Raw genomic sequence first — 24,998 nt, 5'->3', positions numbered from 1 at the left:
GGTGATAATATCAATAACCATATGAAAATTTCATTAGTGTTCTTATTTGAGGGGGGGGGGGGGGGGTCCTCTAGTCCTCTGCCTAAGGACCACCTTACTTTCTTTGTGCCAAACTAAAGACAGGAAGGATCCACAGACAGAACCTGCAAATCTCCAACTCGCTTGACTGGCGCTAAAGCCAGAAAGAGGGCAGTCTTAAACGAGATTGACCGGAGGTCGACTGACTCGAGCAGAAGTGCCTTTAGGACTGTGGAAAGTTCCCAAGCTGGGACTGAGCATGGGCATTGGAGGGTTCAGCCTCCTAGCTCCTCTGAGGAACTTAACAACTAAGTCGTGCTTCCTGATTGATTGGCCAGCTACCGGGGCATGATTCGCCATGATGCCGCCACATAAACATTGAGCGTGGAGGGAGCATGCCTATTGTCCAGCATTTCCTGAGGGAACATGAGAACTGACATTGTATTGCATTCAGAGGGATCTGTTTTCCGAACTAGGCACCAGCTTGAGAAAATGAACCATTTCTGGGAGCAAAGGCATCTTGTGGAAGGGGCCCTTGCCTTTGAGATCGTTCTCATGACTTCCCGGGAAAGGCCTGTCTAGGGGCCAAACATGCAGGTCCCACAACTCCGGTTGGGGGTGCCAGATTGTCCCTACTGCTTGGGAGTGGAGGTCTCTCCTCAGTGGTATGGGACATGGAGCTGCTGACAGTAGCTGGACTAATTCTGCACCAATTATTAATATTGTGTGGTGCCACTAGAAGCACAGCACATGCTGTTCTTCCCATATCCGACTGACAACCTGTGGGAGCAGGGCTACAGGAGGGAAGGCGTAAAGACGCCAACGTCAACCACTTCAGAGCCAGTATGTCCATTTCCTTTGAAAAGTAAATTTTGCAGTAGGAGTTCTCTTTTGTCGCAGGAGGTCTGGGGAGGTCCAACGCATGACAACATGTCTGCTCCTTTCGTGAACCGCCCTCACTGAGCAGAGGTCCTCTGTGTCCATAGGAGAAGACGGCTCCCAGGCTCTGCAAGACCTGAGACCTCCTTGGTAGTTTATGAAGGCAACCACCATCCTGTTGTCTAAGCGGACCAGGACATGACAATCCCTGAGTTCCGGCTGGAACTTCTTAAAGGCCAGAATTACCGCCAACATTTGGTTGATTGGCCAATTCGACATACAGTAGGCATCGGTAAAGCCTTAATTTGAGCTGAGTGGAAGACTGCCCCCAGGAACGAGATCCATTGGTTGGGGAGCAGCGAACTCCTGCCAAAGTTGACCCTGAAACCCAAGTCTCCAAGATGACTGAGGAGCAGGGATCTCTGTGTCCATAGTCAAGTCAAGTCAAGTCATCTTCATTTATATAGCGCTTTTAAAAATGTAGAGTTTCAAATAGCTCCTGTTCCGATTGGGCCTGGGGCTGTCTGCCTCATAGGGGAAAGAGAAGAAGTCTACTCACTTCTTAAAGGTACGTGGAGCTAGATAGAGTCCGAATGGAATGGCTGTATATTGGTATGTCACTCCCTCGAAAGCAAATCTCTAAAATGGTCTGTGATGGGGTGCTATCTCGATGTGAAAGTAGGCATCTATCAGATCCAATGATATAAACCAATCCCCGGGCGAATTCGCGTGAGGATTTGTTTGAAAGTTTGCATTCTGAAGGGCCGTCTCATGAGAGTGGAATTCCGACTTCTGAGATAGAGGATGGGCCTGAGGCCGCCATCCTTCTCGGGGACGAAGAAATAGAGGCTGTAAAAGCCTGGCTCGCTGCGTTCTGTGGAGACTTTCTCCAATGTGCCATTTTCCAGCAGAGACTGAACTTTGGCTTTGAGGACATGAGAACTGTCATCTGAGATGAATGTCTGAAGCAGCTTGCTTCCAGAGCATCGAAAATCGCTAAAGTCTTATACATAGACCATATTTACCATAGTCAGCTCGATAAATGTTACACACTGTTGTGTCTTATAATGTAATTCCTTATGCTGCCTCGTCTATAGACGCTGAGTTGTAGGGAGGAGGTAAAGAAGTTAGTTTTAAGAATACGAATATGAAGTGTGCTTAGTGTTAAATTTAATGCAAAATTGAATCTTGACTGGAAACATCTAGATGCTGTCCGTAAAGCTCCGCCTCCATCTGATGCAGCATCTCTGCAATCCTTCCTAGGATTAGTGTCCTGGTTCTCAAAATTCCTTCCTAGGTTTGCGACAGTTGGAAATGGCGAACGTACGTGAGAGGCCATCGCTTTACACATAGCACAGATCACCAGGCCCTCACCACCTTACTCTTTCTCTTCTCTTCTCTTCTCTTCTCTTCTCTTCTCTTCTCTTCTCTTCTCTTCTCTTCTCTTCTCTTTCTCTTCTTTCTTCTCTCTTCTCTTCTCTTATCTTATCTTCTCTTCTCTTTCTCTTCTCTTCTCTTCTCTTTCTCTTCTCTTCTCTTCTCTTCTCTTCTATTCTCTTCTCTTCTCCTTCTCTTCTTTCTTCTTTCTTCTCTTCTCTTATCTTCTCTTTCTCTTCTCTTCTCTTCTCTTTCTCTTCTCCTTCTCTTTCTCTTCTCTTCTATTCTCTTCTCCTTCTCTTCTTTCTTCTTTCTTCTTTCTTCTCTTATCTTCTCTTTCTCTTCTCTTTCTCTTCTCTTCTCTTCTCTTCTATTCTCTTCTCCTTCTCTTCTTTCTTCTTTCTTCTTTCTTCTTTCTTCTTTCTTCTTTCTTCTTTCTTCTTTCTTCTCTCTTCTCTTTATCTTCTCTTTCTCTTCTCTTCTCTTCTCTTTCTCTTCTCTTCTCTTCTCTTCTCTTCTCTTCTCTTCTCTTCTCTTCTCTTCTCTTCTCTTCTGAAATTGTTGCATTAATTTCCTCAACATTATGCTGGGTACACACCAAAAGATAATCGGGCTGATTTTGGGCCGATTTCCCCCTTCCGACAATCCTAGCTATGTCCCGATTATCTTGATGGTTCTACGGATTATCCTTTCAGATTTTCTCTTGGTGTGAAGTGTGTTACTGTAAGAGTGTCTGAACCTGCTCGGAACAACGTCGGAGCCGCCCCGATCGCGAATCGTAAATATTCAACATGTTATTATTCATTTAATTTTCAACAAGAAATCCTGATGTGTGGGGGGAACCCCGAGGACAAGCGTGCGCACGCTCTGGAGATTATCACGTGAAACGAAACAATATCCAATCAGAAAGCGAGATTATGGAAGACACGGTCATTCGGGGTCAAGTCATCTTCATTTATATAGCGCTTTTAACAATGTAGATTGTTTCAAAGCGGCTTTACAGAGATAAACGGATAATTTAAGGTAACAGATTGTTTTGGCTTTATAGCGGTTCTTGAATAAAGATATTTTCCAGCTAAAGTTAGTTTTGATTGATTTACTTCCGTCGCAACGATTCATTAGTTATTCAATTAGAGACCGCTAAGACGACACCGTTCTCTCTACACAGACTTTAAACGCGAACCTGTGAGAAACACTGATGGCGCTCACGTGCGCATCAAGAATTGATTCTATAGTTGTGCGGATTCGATGTGCGCAGGTTTGTAATACTCTACAAACCAAGCCTAAATAAACTACTTGTCTTCAAATTTTTATACAGAATTTTATCACTTCGGGGTAGATACGAGAAACCGAAATTATCCTGACAGCGCTTTATCTGTAGAGTGGTAAAGGGATCCTCCATAGGGAGAGGCTATTTGGCACTTCAGCACTGTGTTGTCATCGGGTCCAGGCGAAGGTCCTTCGTCAGATCTGGATATGGTCTGGATCCGGCAGGCTGCGGGAAAACCTTGGGACAAACAAAGACACTAAAATTAGCGTAGATGCCATTCTTCTTATGATGTAACAAGTACATCAGGATTTAAGGGAAGTGTTCCCAGTTCCGGCTGACCTAATCTATGCAGCCTAACATTGAGTTATAGAAGTCTATAATGTATTATGTGAATGCTAGGTCAAAGAGATGTGTCTTCAATCTAGCTTTGAACTGACAGAGTGTGTCTGCTTCTCGGACAATGTTAGGAAGACTGTTCCAAAGTTTTGGTGCTAAATAGGGAAAGGATCTACCGCCAGCTCTAATAATTCTAATTATTGGAGAAAAAACTTCCACACGTAATAACCTAGAGTACTGTCTAACACTTGATGGCTGCTCTGTTAAGTCTTCGTCGTCGGTTAGGAACCTGGGTGTGCTCTTTGATACCAATCTTTCATTTGAAAGTCACGTGTCTAGTATCTGTAAAACCGCATTTTTCCATCTTAAAAATAGATCTAAATTACACCATATGCTCTCATTGACAAATGCGGAACAATTAGTTAATGCGTTCATGACCTCAAGGCTAGATTATTGTAATGCTCTACTGGGTAGAGGTCTAACATATTTGTAACACGGAGTCGGCTTTGCAGCCTTGGCTAAATGAAGTTTACACGAGACTAGATAATGATCTGAGATGTCATCGCTTTGCTGCAGTATTTCAACGGCATCAACATCTATTCCATGTGATAGTATTAGATCTAGAGTATGATTACGGCAATGAGTCGGTCCTGACACATGTTGTCTAACTCCAATTGAGTTTACAATGTCTTTAAATGCCAATCCCAATGCATCTTTTTCATTATCTATGTGTATATTAAAATCACCAATAATTAGTACTTTATCTGCAGCCAATACTAATTCTGATAGAAAGTTCTTTGATGAAGTCTGTATGGTGCCCTGATGGCCTGTATACAGTAGCCAGCACAATTCTCAAACATGATTTATCATTTACACTAGATATTGTTATATTAAGCACCAACACTTCAAAATAATTAGGCTATATATTAAACTAGACTTCTTAGTTATTCTGAAAATATTACACATATAAAACATATCCGTATTTGTGTACTATCCTGCAGCTAATGGGGCTGTTGAAAGATTTCAGGTTGAATCCAGACAGCAATTCAATACTCACAACGACGGAACCGAGTATAGTATAGTAGAGCTGATACAGAGTGGCTCCAGGTGTACCGGGCTCACGCTACTACGGGTGTGTCACCATATGAACTCTTGTATGGGAGAACGATGCAAACAAAGCTTAACATCCTGCCTCCACGATCCTGCTGCTGTCCGTAAAAATGTGAAAAAGAAAGGACAAAATGAAATGATAGACTGATCAAACGCAGTGCTCGCAATCCTCTCTTTGCTGCGGGAGGGAATAAGGCTTCCTAGTGCAACCCCAAAAGGTCATCCCAGATGTTCTGCAAGAGTAGAGAAGAGAGTGGGACCCAACACATTCCTGCGCAGTGATGGGGAAAAAACAATTCTGCTTACTTGGCATACTCACCTGGATTGACTGCAGTGCCAGTAACATTACAGCAAACACACAACACTACACACAGTTCTGTGAAAGTCTTGCGTATGAGGCACAAGGTCTATGTGATACACTAAACGGGACTGTTTTACATCTACCGGTAAGTTGCACAAAGTGCAGCTCTAAAAAAACTGTTCTGAATGAGTTCAGCCGTGTATTGGTTTACAAAAGTGTTTGAAGTTACAGTAAAGAAATGTTGTTGAATATGTTCAAATATCATTGCACTTCTTTTGCTGACAGTTCATTCATGTCAGGAGTTAATAACATATATGTCACTGTTTTATATACAATTAATATAATGTACAGACTGTTACTGAATAGTGTCACGACTACTTTATTCAGAGTACATGTTTCCTATGGTTCAGTTAAGAGCAACGCTTTTACAAAGAGGGGAAATGTTGTGTCTTGTGATGTCATTTCTTATACTGCCTCTAGAGATGCTGTGTAAAGGGGGACGTAAAGAAGTTCGTTTTAAGAAAAAGAATAAGAAATGTGCTTAGTGTTAACATGTGAAGTTGCAAATCTTCTTACAAATCTAGCATGCGTTCTGAAGAGAATACACATTTAAACGAACAGGATCCAGTCTAGGATGATCATTCATACATTTGGGAGTCTTCTGTCGCATCCTTTCACATTTATTGCAATACAGTAACACAAATGCAACAGCATGTCATAAAGGCAAGATGACCACATAAGTTATAACCGTAATTAAACTAAACCTGTTCCATCTCCATGCAGAATATATTCCCTGGTCTGCATCTTACAACAGTTCCTACACGAGCACCTGAACAGCGATTTATAGATTATCACGACGGAACATGACAATCGATGACTTGAAGATAGCTAACATCAATTAAGCATGTTGTCACTTCTTCTTGCGTCTCTCCATTTTGTCCGACTCCAGTTTGAACATGTAAGGATGAACACAGCTTACTGATATTTTCAGTGTGTGTGAGAACACCAGTCATTTAACATGGTATAAGAAAATCATCAGTGGGGTATTTTGAGCTGGAACTCACATACTCTGGGGACATCATAAACTGATTGTTAAAAGTAGGCCTACTAAACTGAAAGAAGATCATACTGTTGTGTTTTGGTGATTAAACCAAATGTTCTCATTACAAATGCAATAATCTTGTGTTTGAAACAACGATTATGTGGACTGAAAATGTGTAGAACTGAAGTTCAGGTAGATATAGATCAGGTTTTAAAAGAATGACTAGCTGTATTACAATTGTGATCAGTTTAGATTTTTGTCCTAAGAGTTTTGATGAAAATAGTATCAAAGCGAATAAATAAAAAAACTATATGAAATTGGATAGATTTAGACTACTTGTTATTGGTTAGATGCTATGAAATGGGTCTCTAAATGTCAATAATGGTCTATATAAAATATAAACAGCTTTGACAAGTGCCGTGTTGGTGATTGGACTCGTTAATTATGAAAACTATCAGTAGATCAGTGATTTTGAGGCTGGGAAGCCCTCTCATAGAGAAGAGATTAACAGTTTTTTAGACTCAATTCCAACATCTCAATATACAAAGTTCAGAAATGCCTGCAGAAATCTTGTATTGGTTTGAAATTGATTTACATTCTGCATCAGTCTCCCCCCAAAAAATGTGAAATCTATGAAGACTGTATTTGTAAAAGAAAAAAAAGAAATGACTAGGCTATATATGTAACAAACCACTTCTTTATTAATAATTGTTAAAAACTGTACATAGAAAAGTTAGGTACAATAGGTACTCAAATGCTACATAGAATTATAGAAAAATAATGTTTAATTTAAAAAGGATTCTAACACTGAAAATTCTTTCATTGAAAATATATAGTGTTAATTAAATAAATTAAGTGATTAATAGGGGCCTTGTACAATGCAGGCTACAGTAGCTTTACTTCAGAGAGGAAGTCGAGAGGGTCTGAAACGGGAGCTATTCTGGACTAGATCCACCTCACACACACGAGTGCAGTGAAACATATCTATAAGATACATATTAGAGGAGGCTCTACCACAGTCAGCACAACTGTGTGTGAATTCACACTGAGACTGGCAGCATACTTCACACATATACATTCTTGGTCGACATCCGTACAAAACGGTACATACAAATGTCCAAGTCATATGCACTACATAAACACACATGCAGTCACATCTGTTAAAATGACAGATGTTTCACCAGGGCCTCCACATCTCTAGAACTGAGAGATGAGGGCTCATTCTCATGGGCGAAGAACACTGATCCTGGGACTGGACGGCCCTCTCGTACAAGACCGGAGAAGGAGGGCAGGCTTTCGGACTGTCCAGCTCGTCACTAGAAGAAACACTTGTCGGGGAGTTCTCGGGGAGCTCAGGGCAAGGTAGAGATTTGAGCAAGTGGTTGAGCAGGCGGGACCCCAGGGTTTTGTCCATCCAGTCGCAGGAAAGTAGCAGGTTGTGAACTTCCTGCATGCACTGGATATACCCAGTACTGTACCTCTGTTGGGCCTCGGCATCCAGAACGGGGTCTGAATGGAGACGGAAAGATCACAGGGACATATTTTTAAGTGGATATCACCAATTAAATGAATGAATCAGTGATTGTTCTCGTGGTTTTGGTGTTCCTTGACAGTAATACAGTTTCAATTGGGAAACTTCCCTTTTCAATTTCAATGCAATAAAACAAAACCAAGCATACAGTACAAACTCAAACACTACACTAAATAACTACGGCTATTGCAAATTACAAATTACATTAACTTACCAGAATCTCTATTGCCCTGGATGTTCTGCAAATGTTTCACCGTCATCTCAAGAATATCAGCCTTCTCTAACTTAGACTGCTGTTTAATTATTTAAAAACAAAAGCAGTTTATGATGTTAAGTTAAGATTACCTGGTTTAAACAAACATTTGAATGTAATGAACTTTAAAACATGCATTTTAACTTACATCAAGCCTGAAAGCCCCAACGACCGTCTCTCTCAGCTGATCTAGACAGTGATTTATTCTTTCCCTCCTCTTTCTCTCAATGAGGGGTTTCCGCAGCTGAACAAAAGACCAACAAAAGTCAAGAGGACAGTAGGTTTAGTCTATATGCTCACCAACATTTTGTCGTGGTTTTGTATAATACCTTCCTCTCCTCTTTGGCGCTGATGTGCCGTTGGCCTGTGTTCGGTTGGAGGTTGGTAGCAGTCATCTCCACTGGCTTCTGTGCAGTACAGACTGAGTTTCACTCGCTCCTGTCTCAGTGCTGGGGTTTCTAAGGCCCTCCGCGCTGCACATGCCCTTTATTTATAGGAGGGACATTAGCATCTCAATGCACAAGCTCTTTGCCTGAGATATTTTCCCACACGCTCGCTCCCATCACTCACAAATGACAGGTCACCGCCTCTATTCAATGCATGAGCCCCCAAACACACACACACACAGACCCACTCAAAGCAAACAACAGATGTCCAGCCTAGAGGCGTTCTGCACACAGAAACAACACGTTTTGTGTCACATGAAAACCCAAGACGGTCCTCTGAGGTGCCTCGGCGTTCTCAGGATGTGTGTTCGGTTACAGTCAAACACCTGAGACCCACAAGCGCATTCATGCCCAGTCCTTAACAGACCCGATCGAAACCAAATCCAGTCCCAGAGGTGCACAGTCCCCAGTAATATGGCTGAAATAAATGATAGATAAATAGCCATTGTTTGACAAGCAAAAAGTCGAATTAATGTACTGTATAAAATTACAAAATATAAAACACGAGACAACTTTAATAAATGCATTAATATCTGTCAGAAATGAGCAGTCTAGAGAAGATAATCTAAGTCATGAGCCATAAGTTGTTTGTCTACACCCTCCAGCAGTGAACGTGAGCAGATGTCAGAGGGCTTTCGACCACGGGCAGATGTTTGTGAATCAGTCTCTGATCTGTTTGACTAGAGCCACGCGACTGCCAGCAGAGCACACAGACGTGGGAAACTGCACCGGACAAAACCACTCATTGATCCACAGCTAATGAGAGTGACCCGTGCGGGGAGAGGGAGGAGGGGAAGGCCCAGCGCAGAGCTGCAGGCAGGTGCACCGCTCTCCCTCTGGAACCTGTGTGTGGACGCTGGTTTCCGCCGCCGAATAAAACAATGTGAAAGATAATTAAAGATAATTCAAATACTTTTTTTCTTCTCACAATTGCGAGTTTATTTCTCAGAATTTTTATACACACTCGCAATTGTGAGTATTAAAGTCAAATTCTGAGGGGCAAAAAAAAAGTGTGACATTTTCTCAGAATTGAGAGTTTATATCTGACTTTATAACTCGCAATTCTGAGAGGGGGAAAAAATGAGAATTGTGAGATAAAAAGTCGCAATTACCTGTTCTAGCTTTTATAGAAAATATGTTTTTTCTATAAATGTTTTTTCTAAATTATGTTTTTTTAACAAGGTTCCTGTTTGTCAGTTGCTATTTTAGAATGGCAAATACGGCTCTGTTTACACATCTCACAAGTGTGACAACGAGAGTTACATATGTGCACTTCTTATGAGTTCTGGATGACCCACATTTTGAACGAATTAGCTTACGGTTCTGTCAACACTGCATTGGCTCCCTATTAATTATAGTAGCCTATACATTTTAAAATATTGCTGATTACTTACAAAGCATTAAATGGTTTAGCTCCGCAGTACTGGAGCGAGCTCTTAACGCATTATTCACGTCAAATTCTGGCCAGTTAATAATACCTAGAATGTCAAAATCGACTGCTGGCGGTAGGTCCTTTTCCTATTTAGCACCAAAACTTTGGAACAATCTTCCTACCATCGTCCAGACACACTCTGTCAGTTCAAAGCTAGATTAAAGACACATCTCTTTGACCTAGCATTCACATAACACATTATAGACTTCTATAACTCAATGTCAGGCTGCATAGTTTAGATCAGCCGGAACCGGGAACACTTTGCATAAATTCACACTTCCTATAGATTACTTGGTACATCATAAGAAGGATGGTGTCTACGCTAATATTAGTCTCTCTGTTTATCCCGAGTTTTACCGCTGTCCGCCGGATCCAGGCCGTATCCAGATCTGATGAAGGACCAGGGCCTGGACATGATGACAACGCAGTCCTGAAGTGCCAGCCTCATCGGCCCTGTGAAGGCCTCATCGACACGTCAGCCATCGGCTGATCCTCAACAACTCGTCTCCATACCGGAGTGATGACTCAAGTATGGAGTTGATGGAAAGATGGAAATGGATAAATACTCTGAATGTTCTGATCCAATCTGACTTCTGACCTGTAATGCTGCTCGAATCATATTCAAACACTGTTCGTTCTTGTCCAGAGGAGAACTGGCCCCAGACTGAGTCTGGTTTCTCCCAAGGTTTTTTTCTCCATTCTGTCACTGATGGATATTCAACAATATAATTTGATCTGTCTTACTTAAGGTGGACGATGACGCAATTTTCTTCTAGAAACAACTTTGTATTATTTTCATGTTATCACTGTGAAGCTGCTTTGATACAATCTGTATTGTAAAAAGCGCAATATAAATAAAGATGACTTGACTTGACTGTGCTGTGACGTTTAGGATGGTGACGTTGTCTAAATACATGATAAAATACAGAAACATGGTATTTTTCAGTTTATTAGGTTTTTTTTATGATGAATTAAATGGTTATACATCTTAAATGGCTATACCCAGAAATAAAAATAAAAAAACTTTAAAATTTTAACATATAGATATAGATTTAAATGTAGCATGTAGCCTACAGCATAATTATGCCAATAATTTAGTCCTCATAGCACAAAATGTAAAATTATTCACTAATGGGATAATATGGTGACCAGGGGTATTGCAGAAAGGAAGGTTCACCCCGAAATTAAAATGCTGTCATTAATTGCTCACCTCATGTTGTTCCAAACCCGTAAGACTTTCGTTCATCTTTGGAACACTTTTCGAGAGATTTCTGTCCCTCCATTGACAGCTTTGAGGCTTTAAAAGGTTCATTAAGAGATCATAAAACTAATCCATATGAATTGAGCGGTTTAGTCCAAATTTTCTGAAGAGACTTTATATGATGAACAGATTTAATTTAGGTTTACAACATTTTTGCTATATTATTTTCCAAATATTATATATTACAGAGCAAAACAGACTGGTGTCAAAAATGCTCTTAGTCACTTAATATTAACAACATGTATTGCAGTTATACTGCATGTAATATATGTACCATCCTGATATTCGGGAAAACAGCATAAAAACAAAAACTCATAGGAGCATTTTGCACCCATATCCTGAGTTTTATGGTGCAGAACATATGGGTCTACATACAAACAGTGTTCATTTGAGCAGAATGCAGCAAGTGCCCCCCAAATGAAAAGCCCCAGGGCCTCTGATGGACATCATCAGATACATTTAACTTGTAACACTCTAGAACTCAGATTATGTCCCACCAATGTCAAAATCAATCTAACCCTCAACACTTTATAAGCATCTATTTCACCCTCACAGAAACAGCAGATGAGCCCAGACCTCACAACCCATGGAGTTATAGGACCAGTGTTGGGTGTAAGCAATTCATTACTGCAATTTAATTCCCTTTCCCTTGAAAGGGTAAAGAAAGGGATTACTCTTAATGTTTTGGTCATTAAATGAGTTATGTCTGATGTAATTGCATTAAATATAGAACAATTCTATGTAGACACAATAGTGAATCTAACATCAAAATTTGCATGATAAAATCTATGTTTTTAATGTCACCACAGATGAGTGGTTTTATAAAATCGCTAGGACACATTTCTCAATAATTTGGTCATTTTATCAAAACTATTCTTCACACAGTTCTGTTCTGTCACATCTTGGCACAGCAGGTAATTTCACATTCAAAATGCACTAAAACTGTCAAAACACTTCATACATGTCCCAAATACTCCAGAACACTAGCAAAGGAAGATCAAAAGATCTGAGTGACTTTGACAAGGGCCAAATAATAATGGCTAGACAACTGGGCCAGAGCATCTCAACAACAGCAAGTCTTATGCAGTGTCCCACATATGCCAGGTTCATGGGATCCTAAGGCTCAGTGATGCAAGTAAGGATCAAAGGCTGGTCCGATCACACAGAAGAGCTTCTGTAGCTCAAATTTCTGAAAAGTGTGATGCTGCCCATGATAGAAAGTGTTCGAACACACAGAGTATCACAGTTGCGTATGCACAGATAGACGAGGTCAGAGTGACATGGATGGCAAAGACAACATGACAGAGTTGCTGTTGCCTTGGCCTCCAAATTCCCCTGATCTCAACCTGAGTGAGCATCTATGGGATGTGCTGGACCAACAAATCTGATCCACGGACGCTCCACCTCTCAACTTGCGGGACTTAAAGGATCTGCTGCTCGTGTGTTCACAAGGGGGACCATACAGGAAGGTGGTTTTAATGATGTGGCTGATCAGTGTATTACCAATGCTTAAATTTGAGAATTTTATTCTACCTGGCAACAGAAAATGTTTAGCTGAAAACCAAAAGTTTTACAAAATGTTTCACACATCTATTCAATTTATCTCTGCACAATTTGCTTATGTTATTTTCAAAATGAAGACATTCTTTTCGTAGATATTCAAAATGTAGATATTCTTTTCAAAATGTAGATGAACTGAGTGTCAGATGATTTTGTGTCTACATGCTGCCTAATTTGTGTAAAATAACTGACCCTTTGTGAGCGACTTCTCACATGTTGGGTTTAAAAGCTCTGTGTAAAGGTTTTCGTTGGTTTTTCCTTAGAGAATGTGATATTTGATAATGACGTGTGTACTGTATATACTGTACTATGATTTTGTAAAATATCTAATTTAAAAACAACACTGTAATACAGAACACTGTGCTTTTATTGTATTGATTTGATCACCAGAGCTATTAAAATAATAAAATTATAATGGATTTGGAGAATGGAAACCACAACAAGTTATTAAATTAGAAATGGGTAAGACAGTTTTAAAACTAAGGTTCTTCTTCTAGAGAAAACAATCAATCAATCATGCAATTGTCTTTGGACTCAAAACATTATACAGTAGTTATTGACCCTTGACAACTTCACCATTTAGCATTGTAGCAGTGCAGAGTCTACAGAATCCCAGCCAAAGAACAGTTTTCCTCTATTAAATAGGATTTTTTTTTTCAGGCAATTCATACACACATGATGGAAAACAGCAGTTGTAAAATTAATAACGAGCTTATTTACCGCAAGTCTGCCACAAAACTAAAACAAAAGATCGACAGCATTCAATCATTTAGTTTTACACATTACAATTCCATACAAATAAAAACAACACACAAAATATCTCTCTGAATGATATAAACAGCTCTGTAGAACTTGAGGCAGCCGATCAAATAAGACTGAAGGGAACTTAAGACATTGAGTATGCAAGTAAACAGGCTGGGGCAAATGCCATACTCCTCGTTTGGTGCAGGGTAAAAAATGGACAGAAAATATAAATCAGGAATCAACCATCAAATTCAGTGTTTTAAAGGCACAATATTGAATTCCAGCTTTTACTTTGCGCTTCCTTTCTTTTCTTAATATCTAATTTCTGTCAGTCTGTTTGTGATCTATTACATTATTGTACATCATCTCTTTCTTTATTTTTGCACCCTTTCTTTTTCTATCTCACTCACATTTTGTTCCTCACTCTCTCTTTTCTCTCTCAGAAGTGCTGTCCTGTCTGCAGGAATGTTATTTGCAGGGTTGTTGTTCATATAAGGATCTCCACCAGATCTAGGTCAGGCAGGGGCATCTTCTGTCCTCTCCTCAGCGGTGCTCGAGCTTCTGGGCCTTTAGCCTGTCTGGCTGGACATTCTGCACATAAACACAGAGTTAAAATTACTTTTTTGTCAAACCTTTTTTTCAGTGATACCATTCTTCTAGCATTATTTCATTAGATACTAGCATTATTACTACCGGTAGTATTATACTCTAGCATTTGTTGACTACAATATTTTGTCTATATATCATTTGTTTTTCAGTATTGTTATAGGAAAAAGTGCAGGTCACTGCCACACACAGCATCATGTGCGAATACATCAAGACATCCATTTTATTAACCCAACTGACCCTCATTATAAGGCCTGCTACTTTTGTCAGTAATTGTGAGAATTTTGACAGTACTGGTCATTATGGTACCAGGACACAGGATCTCATTTGAGCTTCAATTTAAAATTGCCCCGAAAAATGGAAAATGCAACCGACTTTTCTTTTCTATTACAAACCCAATGGATGATTGATTCATGTGAGTGACAGGTTTCTGGAGGGGAGAGAGTGAACATCATCTGGCCATTGGATTGTCCAGCCCTCGCGTCAGTACATGTCACCACAGATGAGATGTAGAAGCAAGGACTCTTCCAGTTCCAGGGCACATTACAGTTTTATACAATCGCTAGGACACATTTCTCAATAATTTGGTAATTTTATCAAAACTCTTCTTCACACAGTTCTGTTCTGTCACATCTTGGTACAGCAGTTAATTTCACATTCAAAATGCACTAAAACTGTCAAAACACTTCATACATGTCCCAAATCCTCCAGAACACTAGCAAAGGTTTTCAACCAAAAAACACACTTTGTCAATCATAAAACACATACTCATTGTGTTATGTTTTTTTATGTCTATGTTAAAAAGCCCATGTTTACATATGTTAGAAAGCCCATGTTTACATTACAGTACAACATTATTCCTATAGGTTTTCCCCCTTTGAATATACATTAAGGAAGGAATTGAATGACTAACACTTGTGTAGATGTTCAGTTACATCACTAGTTGCTTTGATAGTATTAGATTTTTTTAGGCCCAGAGTATATTTCAATATGATATTGCTGTAGAAAAGTTGCAAGTGTTTGTCTTGTTCATTTTTGTGTTTTGTTACCTTTTTTAAGGTTTGATGTGTTTGTGTGTGCAGAGATGCTCTTCTGTTTTAAGGTTGGACGTGTTTGTGTGTTCAGAGATGCTCCTCTGCTTCAAGGTTTGATGTGTTGAGTGTTCAGAGATGCTCTTCTGCTTCAAGGTTTGATGTGTTAAGTGTTCAAAGAAGCTCTTCTGCTTTAACACTAGAAGACCCAGAGTTTTTTACCCCTCTTTTAGCCAAGTGGATGCTAACTGGCCAGTCTTTTGGCTATCATTAGCATCAATTCATGTGTAAATGTGGTCATTACCTGAGCAATCTGCAGGGGGGTTGGGGGTGTGTGTGTGAATGGTTGCTGGTGGCATGTTTGTATGTGTGGGAGAGGGAGGGCTGCTAAAAGCAGAGAACTTGATTGACCATGTCTCACATTGGCATGTAGGGTCTTGCCCAGGTGTAAACAGGTATGAATTAGCACATCTAATTGCATGCAGCTTGCTCTCAAATGAGAGCAAAGACTGATAAGTTTGCTGCAATTTCCAGTGTGTGGGGATCATTTGTCACCAATTGCATCACGTCCTACAACCCTGGTCTACATATCACCGTTGATGAACAGCTTTTCCCGTCAAAGACTCGCTGCTGTTTCCTGCAGTATATTGCAACTAAACCTCACAAGCTTGGGATCAAGTTTTGGGTGGCTTGCGACCTAAATCCAAGTACATTTGTAATGTCCTCCCATATCTTGGCAAGGACCCTGGTCGTCCCAGTGGAGAAAGACTGTCTGAAAATGTAGTGATGAGGCTGATGGAACCATTCCTAGACAAGGGCAGAAATGTTCTTCACATCGCTGTCACTTGCGCATAAACTTCTTAGCCGGAAAACCACTATCCTCGGCACATTCAACAAGATTCGGCGGGAAATCCCTCAATCCGCTAGACACACAGATCGCAATGAATTCACCACTCAGGTATGTTGCAGGTCTTTTGTGGTTCTATGTTTATGTTTCTAATTTTTAGAATCAACACCGCCAAGTGTGTCATTGTGTGTAAAAGTGCTATGAAAATAACAATTTATCTTATTCATTAGGTGTTTTCAACCACTGCTGCTACGCTGACGGCGTATGCGCCCAAACGGAAGACCGTCTACATTCTTAGCAGCATGCACAGCGTGATTCAGACTGAAAATACCACCAAAAGGAAGCCAAACACTATCACCCTTTACAACACCACAAAGTGCGGCGTGGATGTGATGGACCAGATGGTGCGGGAGTACACTGTCCGCACAGGGAGACGGCGCTGGCCAGTTGCCGTGATCTATAACATGATTGACATGGCAGCACTGAATGCACATGTGCTGTATCAAGCATGCACCGGAAGGCAGGAAAGACGGGTGGACTTCCTGCTGGAGCTTGCAAGAGAGTTGGCTATCTCTCATATGTGTGCGAAGAAGGCAAGAAAAGAACAATTGCTTCGGACACAACCCTCCACACCTAGCCCTGGAAAAAGAGCCATGTGTCAGGTCAAACACCAATGCAAGAACAATCATGCCACTGTGCGATGTGTTCACTGCTACAGATACACATGTGGTAAATGCAGACGGAAGATACCATGGCAGTGCCAGGATTGTGAGTGATTGCTGGAATGTACTCACTCACTTTTTAATATTATTTGTAAATATGTGTACAAATGGTTGGTTTCTTTTTTATTTTATTTTGTACTGTTTTTATCAATAAATCTCAGCAACAAAGGAAAAAAACAAGTGTGTTGATTTCTCTCTAAGATGGCAAAGTGAAACACAAGTTTCCTTGAAGTGGCTCAGCATGGCCCCACATTGTTTGCATAACAAAAGCAACTGTTCACAGCTGATTAAGGATATTAGCCTAAAGCCTTCCAGCCCATCGGCTGTCCTGCGGGTTTTATAGGTAGAAAAGCCAAATGGCTGCTCTCTGGGACTTCTAGTGTTAAGGTTTGATGTGTTGAGTGTTCAGAGATGCTCTTCTGCTTCAAGGTTTGATGTGTTGCGTGTTCAGAGATGCTCTTCTGCTTTAAGGTTTGTTGTGTGTTTAGAGATGCTCTTCTGCTTCAAGGTTTGATGTGTTGAGTGTTCAGAGATGCTCTTCTGCTTCAAGGTTTGATGCGTTAAGTGTTCCGAGATGCTCTTCTGCTTCAAGGTTTGTGTTAAGTGTTCAGAGATGCTCTTCTGCTTTAAGGTTTGATGTGTTGAGTGTTCAGAGATGCTCTTCTGCTTCAAGGTTTGATGTGTTGTGTGTTCAGAGATGCTCTTCTGCTTCAAGGTTTGATGTGTTGTGTTCAGAGATGCTCTTCTGCTTTAAGGTTTGATGTGTTGTGTTCAGAGATGCTCTTCTGCTTCGAGGTTTGATGTGTTGTGTGTTTAGAGATGCTCATCTGCTTCAAGGTTTGATGTGTTGCGTGTTCAGAGATGCTCTTCTGCTTTAAGGTTTGATGTGTTGTGTGTTCAGAGATGCTCTTCTGCTTCAAGGTTTGATGTGTTGTGTGTTTAGAGATGCTCTTCTGCTTCAAGGTTTGATGTGTTGTGTGTTCAGAGATGCTCTTCTGCTTCAAGGTTTGATGTGTTGCGTGTTCAGAGATGCTCTTCTGCTTTAAGGTTTGATGTGTTGTGTGTTCAGAGATGCTCTTCTGCTTCGAGGTTTGATGTGTTGTGTGTTTAGAGATGCTCCTCTGCTTCAAGGTTTGATGTGTTGTGTGTTCAGAGATGCTCTTCTGCTTTAAGGTTTGACATGTTGTGTGTTCAGAGATGCTCTTCTGCTTTAAGCTTGGACGTGTTTGTGTGTTCAGAGATGCTCTTCTGCTTCAAGGTTTGATGAGTTGAGTGTTCAGAGATGCTCTTCTGCTTCATGGTTTGATGTGTTGAGTGTTCAGAGATGTTCTTCTGTTCTAAGGTTTGATGCGTTAAGTGTTCAGAGATGTTCTTCTGTTCTAAGGTTTGATGTGTTGAGTGTTCAGAGATGCTCTTATGCTTTAAGGTTGGACGTGTTTGTGTGTTCAGAGATGCTCTTCTGCTTTAAGGTTGGACGTGTTTGTGTGTTCAGAGATGCTCTTCTGCTATAAGGTTAACATCTTGAGTGTTCAGAGATGCTCTTCTGCTTCAAGGTTTGATGTGTTGAGTGTTCAGAGACGCTCTTCTGCATTAAGATTGGACGTGTTTGTGTTTTCAGAGATGCTCTTCTGCTTCAAGGTGTGACGTGTTGATTGTTCAGAGATGGTCATTCTCCTCTGACCTCTGGACAAGGCATTTTCTCCCACAGAACTGCCACTGGTATTTCTTTTATTTTTTTATCATTCTCTATAAACCCTAGAGATGGTTGTGCGTGAAAATCCCAGCAGATCAGCAGTTTCTGAAATACCCAGACCAACAACCATGCCACGTTCAAAGTCACTTAAATCACCTTTCTTCCCCATTCTGACGCTCAGTTCGAATTTAGAAGACCACCTTGAACATGCATTGCAAGTTGCTGCAGTATAATTGGCTGATTAGATATTTGCGTTAATGAGCAGTTGAACAGGTATACCTAATAAAGTGGCCGAAGACTGTTTTAAGAAGCTACATTGTCACTTAAAATACTTTCTGGCTGTCTCACCTCTCTTCTCTTGCCTTGTGGAGGTTCCGGCGCTAAATGTCTTTGGACTCTGTCCTGTTTGACAGCTGTCTCTGCTGACTGATTTAGAATGAAGGGACAGGAGAGGAGTGGAGGGGAGAGATAAAGATAAAGGAGGCAGAAGAGAGACAGATGAGGGCAAGGGTAGCGTGGAAGAGGAAGAGGGAGGGAGAGAGGAGCGGGGAACACAGGAGGATGAGGTTATTAATGACGTGTTTGAACCTGTTTGACGTGTTTGAACCAAGAAGGGAAGGAAAGAGGAAGGTAGAGAGGAGAATGATGGAGGAAGAGAGGAAAGAGAGGAGGCAGGGAGAGATGAAGAGACTGAAAGAGAGGGAAGAGGGGGAAGGGTGTGCTCTACTTGGTCCTTTCCTTGGAATACATCTGCAAACAAGAACACAAACCTTTTGGTGAAACCTCAAGAAACACAGGTCACACGTGCTATAGTCACATTTACTGATATAGCGCTTTTTACAATACAGATTGTTTCAAAGCATTACAGAGATAACAAATAATGAGAACCTTAGATGGGTTTGGTCTATATACTATTAATTAACTACGAATAGTTGCAAATGATTTGCAAGTACTTTATTACACTATACTTATTATAAAGTGTTACCAATAAAGCGTTCACTAGGCTTTGTCGAGAATGACAAAGGTTTGAGTGTGTAGTCACATAGTGTTTAGATTGTTGGTCCCTACATTGTGAGTGTGCTCTTGAAGACAGAAGTAATGCGCAATGTATATTTATTCTCATTTTCACCTTTTTACACCTATGAGCATGGTGTCCGCTGGCATTTGTGATTAAGCAACTAATAGATTTTAATTGTTTTAGAAGAAAGTATGAAGAAAGCATTGTAAAATATTATTTTGTTATATTATCATTCTCATACACTCACCGGCATACCTAAAAAGTGTATTTCATCAACTTTCGAGAAGTAAATTCTTCATGAAAATTCAGTACAGTACACACTGCATACTTTGCAAGCAACTACCATAATCACTCATGTGGTGTAGCAGAAGGTCATTAAAGGTCAATTTACACCAAGACCTTGTTATGGATATATATTTTAATAGAAACAATAGATCGACCTATTCACGCAGGGCTCAAACATTTATCCATCAACATTTTTCTATGGAGAGATGTCAGATTTTTCTCTTTGTCCAACAAATAAAACTGACCAACGGGAAACTGCTTTTTCTCTTCTGAAACTGAAACGCTTTACACAATATAGCTAAATGGATTTGAATCAGAATCTCCCTGGATGGAGTACACTTTGATGTCAGCTTTGTTGTGTATGAGTCCCACAACCGTCCTCAAAATCATACAGCCATTGTTGTAAATGGGTTAATATGCAGAAGATAATAGAAAAATTTTAATATAACACATATAAAGTTACAGTCATTCACTCATGCTTTATGTTTTGTGAAATGAGGCATATACTGTAATTATATTTGTGTGCTGTTGTATACTTGTATACTCACTTGTACTGCCTTTCCAGCTGAGCTGGTCTCTGTGATCGGCCTGTGATGTCTGGCGTGTGTGTAGTCCACTTGCTATGGAAATGGAGGGCACAGAGCGGGCAGGACGCAGAGGAGCGGGATCTCTACGGGAACGCTGTTGTAGAACTTGAATCATGGCGTCTTTCTCCAGCAACTGAGCATGCAAGTCCTTCATCCTGTGATATACAGAGAAATTATTAATTCTTAAAGTAATTGGGTACTTTTGGGGGGGGGGGGGGGGGGGGGGCTATATAACAGTGTTTTGGTTCTACATATTTATTGACCAAAGAAATTGCCTTTAATTTGCAGCAGAAATTTTTTACCAACACATTTTTGCAGTGTAACTTTTAGGAGGATGTACTCATTTTTGCAACACAACATTTTATCCCTTTGATAAGAACATGTTATTTTCCTGATTAACATTTAAAGAAGCATGCTTTGGTTATTGATCAAGCAGACTTAAACAACTCAAACCTTCACTCAATCTGCAGCCAATGAGATTATTTGCTCAACATTTTAATAGTCTGGTTCAGTGTTTTTTGTTTAATATAGAATTTGTACATTTTAGGCAAATATATAAATATAATGTATTTAACATTTTCTGTCACATGCATGAGCAACATGTTTTATGCTGAAGGCATATTTATATGAGCATTATGTTTATTAGCATTCACCTTTGTTCCATGTCCTGGCAGTGCCGACCGCTCTGGCTTCTGTTGTCGTCCTCATGCAGCCACAGCGAGCTGTCACTGTAACTGCCACTGCGGGAATGCTGGATCATAGTCGTGTCTCTGGAAACACAACACAGTCAATCTGGCAAAACTCAAAAATTATAAGATGACTTGTAAAAAAGTGTTAATACTTTTTAATCTCTTCATTATCGTTATTACAAATAAATGTACACAATTTTAGAAAGTGTAAACAAGATTTTAAATGGTATATTAAATGGAGGTCTGCGAGGAAATATGTGTATTGTACCCATATAAACATGCATCCACTTAAACCCATTCTCACTCCCAACGTATCAACAACTGAAGCGTCAAGAGCCTTTAGCATCACTATTAAGATGCTAAAGGGCACCTAGGTGTAGTGTCTCCATTGCTTTCAACGAGGCAAGGGAAAATGCTTTGTCATTATATAAAAAGGAAATATTGAGCATATAATTTTGTCATTATGACATACGGTCACGGTTCCCCTGTAGGCCAAACAATCTGATACCACAGCTGCCCATCACCTGTACATGATCCTCGTCATCGGTCCATTTCTGTATATAATAAAGAGTATAAACTACATAAAATCGCATCTTAGTAGAATACGGATAATCAAAGTAATAACCGCTTTAAAAAAGTTTTTATATATGTATTTTATATATGAGATATTTAAGTTGAAACCCAATATTAAAAGTGAATTCTGGGGTAATCAAGGCTGGGAAGGATCCATCTGTTGTATCCTTCATTGCTCTGGGAAAGGACGCATTTGAAGGAGCCTTTGAATCGGGACAGCCTTCATCGTGTCGCTGTGCCAATCGGCCTTTGAATTGGGACGCAGCTATTCGGTCAGTGTCTGGCCTACACCTAAAGGAGAGACTTCTTACCTGCTTTACTCACATTGGTGTTTGGCTAGTAAGACTCCAGTGATCTCCTGGTTTTGGTTCCGTTTGCTCCAAGCTAACTCTAGTGAATTTAACTACTCACCTGTATACTTACCGGTATCTGTGTGTGTGTGTCATCATCTCACCTGCTCCGCTGTGTGTGTGTGTGTCATCATCTCACCTGCTCCTGTGTGTGTGTGTGTGTGTGTGTGTGTGTGTGTGTGTGTGTGTCATCATCTCACCTGCTCCTCTGTGTGTGTGTGTGTGTGTGTGTGTGTGTCATCATCTCACCTGCTCCTGTGTGTGTGTGTGTGTGTGTCATCATCTCACCTGCTCCTGTGTGTGTGTGTGTGTGTGTGTGTGTGTGTGTGTGTGTGTCATCATCTCACCTGCTCCTCTGTGTGTGTGTGTGTGTGTGTGTGTGTCATCATCTCACCCGCTCCTCTGTGTGTGTGTGTGTGTGTGTGTGTGTGTGTGTGTGTGTGTGTGTGTGTGTGTGTGTGTGTGTGTGTGTGTGTGTGTGTGTGTGTGTGTGTGTGTGTGTGTGTGTGTGTGTGTGTGTGTGTGTGTGTGTGTGTGTGTGTGTGTGTGTGTGAATCTTACGCTGTCCTGGTAAAAATAAAAGAACCAAGTTCATCAGCAAACATCTTCTCCCTGAACTGTCTATCTTGCATTACCTGCTAAATCTCCAATAACCTCCTGCACTTGGGTTCACTTACATCTCTGTGTTTGGAGTCGGATATATCCCTGAAACATTTACTGTATGTTGGGGTATAATTTGAACAGCAAATACTATTTTTGAGCATGATTGTTTTGTCCAAGAGAGGGCAGGAGCACCGCTGGGGTTTCCGGGCCCCAATACAGTAACCCTGCACTCTCCATCTGCTGTAACACTAAAATCACAAACACATTCACATGTTGATAAGAGGTCCGGTCTAGGCTGGGTCTACGGGTGGAGTTAGGAGCTCAAAAAATAACTAGCCTACTGATATTTAGTAATAACTTGAGTGTTAAATGGGTTTCAAATGTATGGATGAGTAACTAAGTGACAAAGTGAAAAAACATTATTTTAAAGAATTTTTTTCTCAAAACAAGCCATAATAAATAATTTGATTAATTCATTCTATTTAGGGGTGTTTGACATTTTTACTGAAAAACAAGAAAACAAGACAAAATTCTTGTTTTAATAAAATATATTAAGCTATATATGAATCATGCGCTAGTTGCTATGCTAAGTTTCTAGTCAGGCATCCCTCAATTATGTCATATCTCTCTTTTTTTGTCTTTTTTTTTTACCAATAACAGTACAAGGGCGACCTCTATTGACTTTTAAGAATACTACACCAAGAATCTACCAAAACATGATTAGAGAGTTTCATGGCTGTTTGAATAAATAACAAAACAAATAAACAAAAAATTCAAAGGCTTTAGGTAAAATACTCTTCTTCTTTTTTTGTCTTTTTCTTTTTTTTCTGTCACTCTTGGTTCCCAATCCTGGTCCTGGAGTACCGCCCCAACACTGCACACTTTTAATTTCTCTCTTCCCTAACACATATACAGTATTTGTGGTCTTGGATTCTTTACTAATGAGCTGATGTTGAATTAGGTGTGTTTGATTCGGGACACATCTAAAACGTGCAGTGCTGGAGGTCCTCCAGAGCCATGAAGTGGGCCCTGCCATACACACCTCGGGTCTATATGGGTCCCAGTACACCTCGGTTCAAAACCAGTATGTGCAGTGCATATAACTTCTAATGAAATCAAGCAACTTGCATATGTACAGACACTGTGGCCCGATTGGTTGCGTTTCATTTCATGATTTCGCTGGAATGAGGCCTTGGTCACAGAGTGAGATGGAGCACGTGTAACATTGCTGCTTAATGTGAACATTGATCTACCAGAATATGTATTTACCAAAAACATTAACTACTAAATACAGATTTGTTAATGGAATGTACTGGACTGGATTCAAAAAAACTGGACTGGAGCATACATGGATAAATCAGACTGACAATAGTTTGGCCCGTGGAATGACGGCTCACTCCTGTGTGTCAGATCTGGGCCGCAAGCAGGCCATAGCAATGCCACATGTCAGCCAAGAGCAAAGAAAAAACAGAACTGGACCTTATCCGAGCCACAGAATCTGTGTATATTAAACATGGAGTCATCTCATCCTTAATAAGCCTGTTAACAAGCAGAATCACTGAAGGAAAGAAGAGAACAGAAAAAGAGACGAGCAGAAACACAAGAACAACAACTTACTTCAGACACAGCCTTAGATGAAATCCACTGAAGAGAAAAGAAGACACTAAATCTGTGAAGATCTCAGCAGAGGAGGAATAAACAACTCCACAAACAGCATTACCAGCTTCACTTATTACTAACAAGTAGCACATTTCACAAGTCTCAGGGCACATGCCGATGAAGGCCGGAGGTCGTCAGATGAGTGTGTTGAACAACATGCATCTGCTTTCAGTGTTGAAGTGTCAAGAATATCCGAACAAGTAACTATATGAAGCACATTAAAAACTGAATATATGATAATGAGAGCATAATGCCAAGAAAGAGAAAAGAGCCCTTGGGTTTTCTAATAGTGATTTGGTCACCGTCGGCTTTCTCATGGAGGGCTTTAAGGATGTGTTCACATTTGTCAGGTCTGGTTTGATTAAAGCGAACCGTGGTCCGATTGCTCTGCTAGTGCGGTTCAAGTGTGACCAACAAGTGGACCAAGACCGCTGTAAAGATGGGTCTCGATCCGCAACCAAACAAACTCTGGTGCGATTCAACTGAAATATGAACGCAACATGGACCAAAGACATGTTAACCAACCAAAAACAGGATATGAAGTCAGAAGATGCAACCCCAAAAAGGAAAAACTGCTTAAGGATACCTGTTTTTTATCATCAGTCATGATGTTACCCATCACAGTGTGTGTGAGTCCTGCCGCTGTTTTGACTCTTTTACACATTAAGCTCTTCACGAGTTCTCAGCTGGTCGAAATACCATCCTATGTAGCTACACACATCCAACGAGCGCATTTAGCCCGGCACACAACATTGTTTTGGATGGTTGGTAAGTT

General features: G+C 40.5%; 1 protein-coding gene across 4 annotated transcripts in view; it reads right to left on the bottom strand.

The window, feature by feature from the left end:
- Window positions 1–13,166: 13,166 nt before the first annotated feature.
- Window positions 13,167–24,998, bottom strand: part of amotl1 (angiomotin like 1) — a 33,163-nt gene continuing 21,331 nt past the window's right edge. For 3 of the 4 annotated variants that reach the window (XM_079611614.1, XM_079611613.1, XM_079611615.1), the window contains exons 9-12: window positions 21,003–21,119; window positions 20,311–20,504; window positions 18,808–19,209; window positions 13,167–14,151 (exon numbers count right to left, since the gene is read on the bottom strand). In XM_079611614.1, the coding sequence (XP_079467740.1) occupies window positions 14,048–14,151; window positions 18,808–19,209; window positions 20,311–20,504; window positions 21,003–21,119 (817 nt within the window). In that variant the 3' untranslated portion in view covers window positions 13,167–14,047. The remainder of the gene's footprint in view (window positions 14,152–18,807; window positions 19,210–20,310; window positions 20,505–21,002; window positions 21,120–24,998) is intronic. The other variant, XM_079611616.1, reaches the window with a different exon arrangement.

The sequence above is a fragment of the Phoxinus phoxinus genome (assembly GCF_949152265.1).
Source record: "Phoxinus phoxinus genome assembly, chromosome: 4".
Lineage (NCBI taxonomy): Eukaryota > Metazoa > Chordata > Actinopteri > Cypriniformes > Leuciscidae > Phoxinus > Phoxinus phoxinus.
Note: the sequence above shows the minus strand (reverse complement) of the source record. Positions and strands in the feature narration are given on the sequence as shown.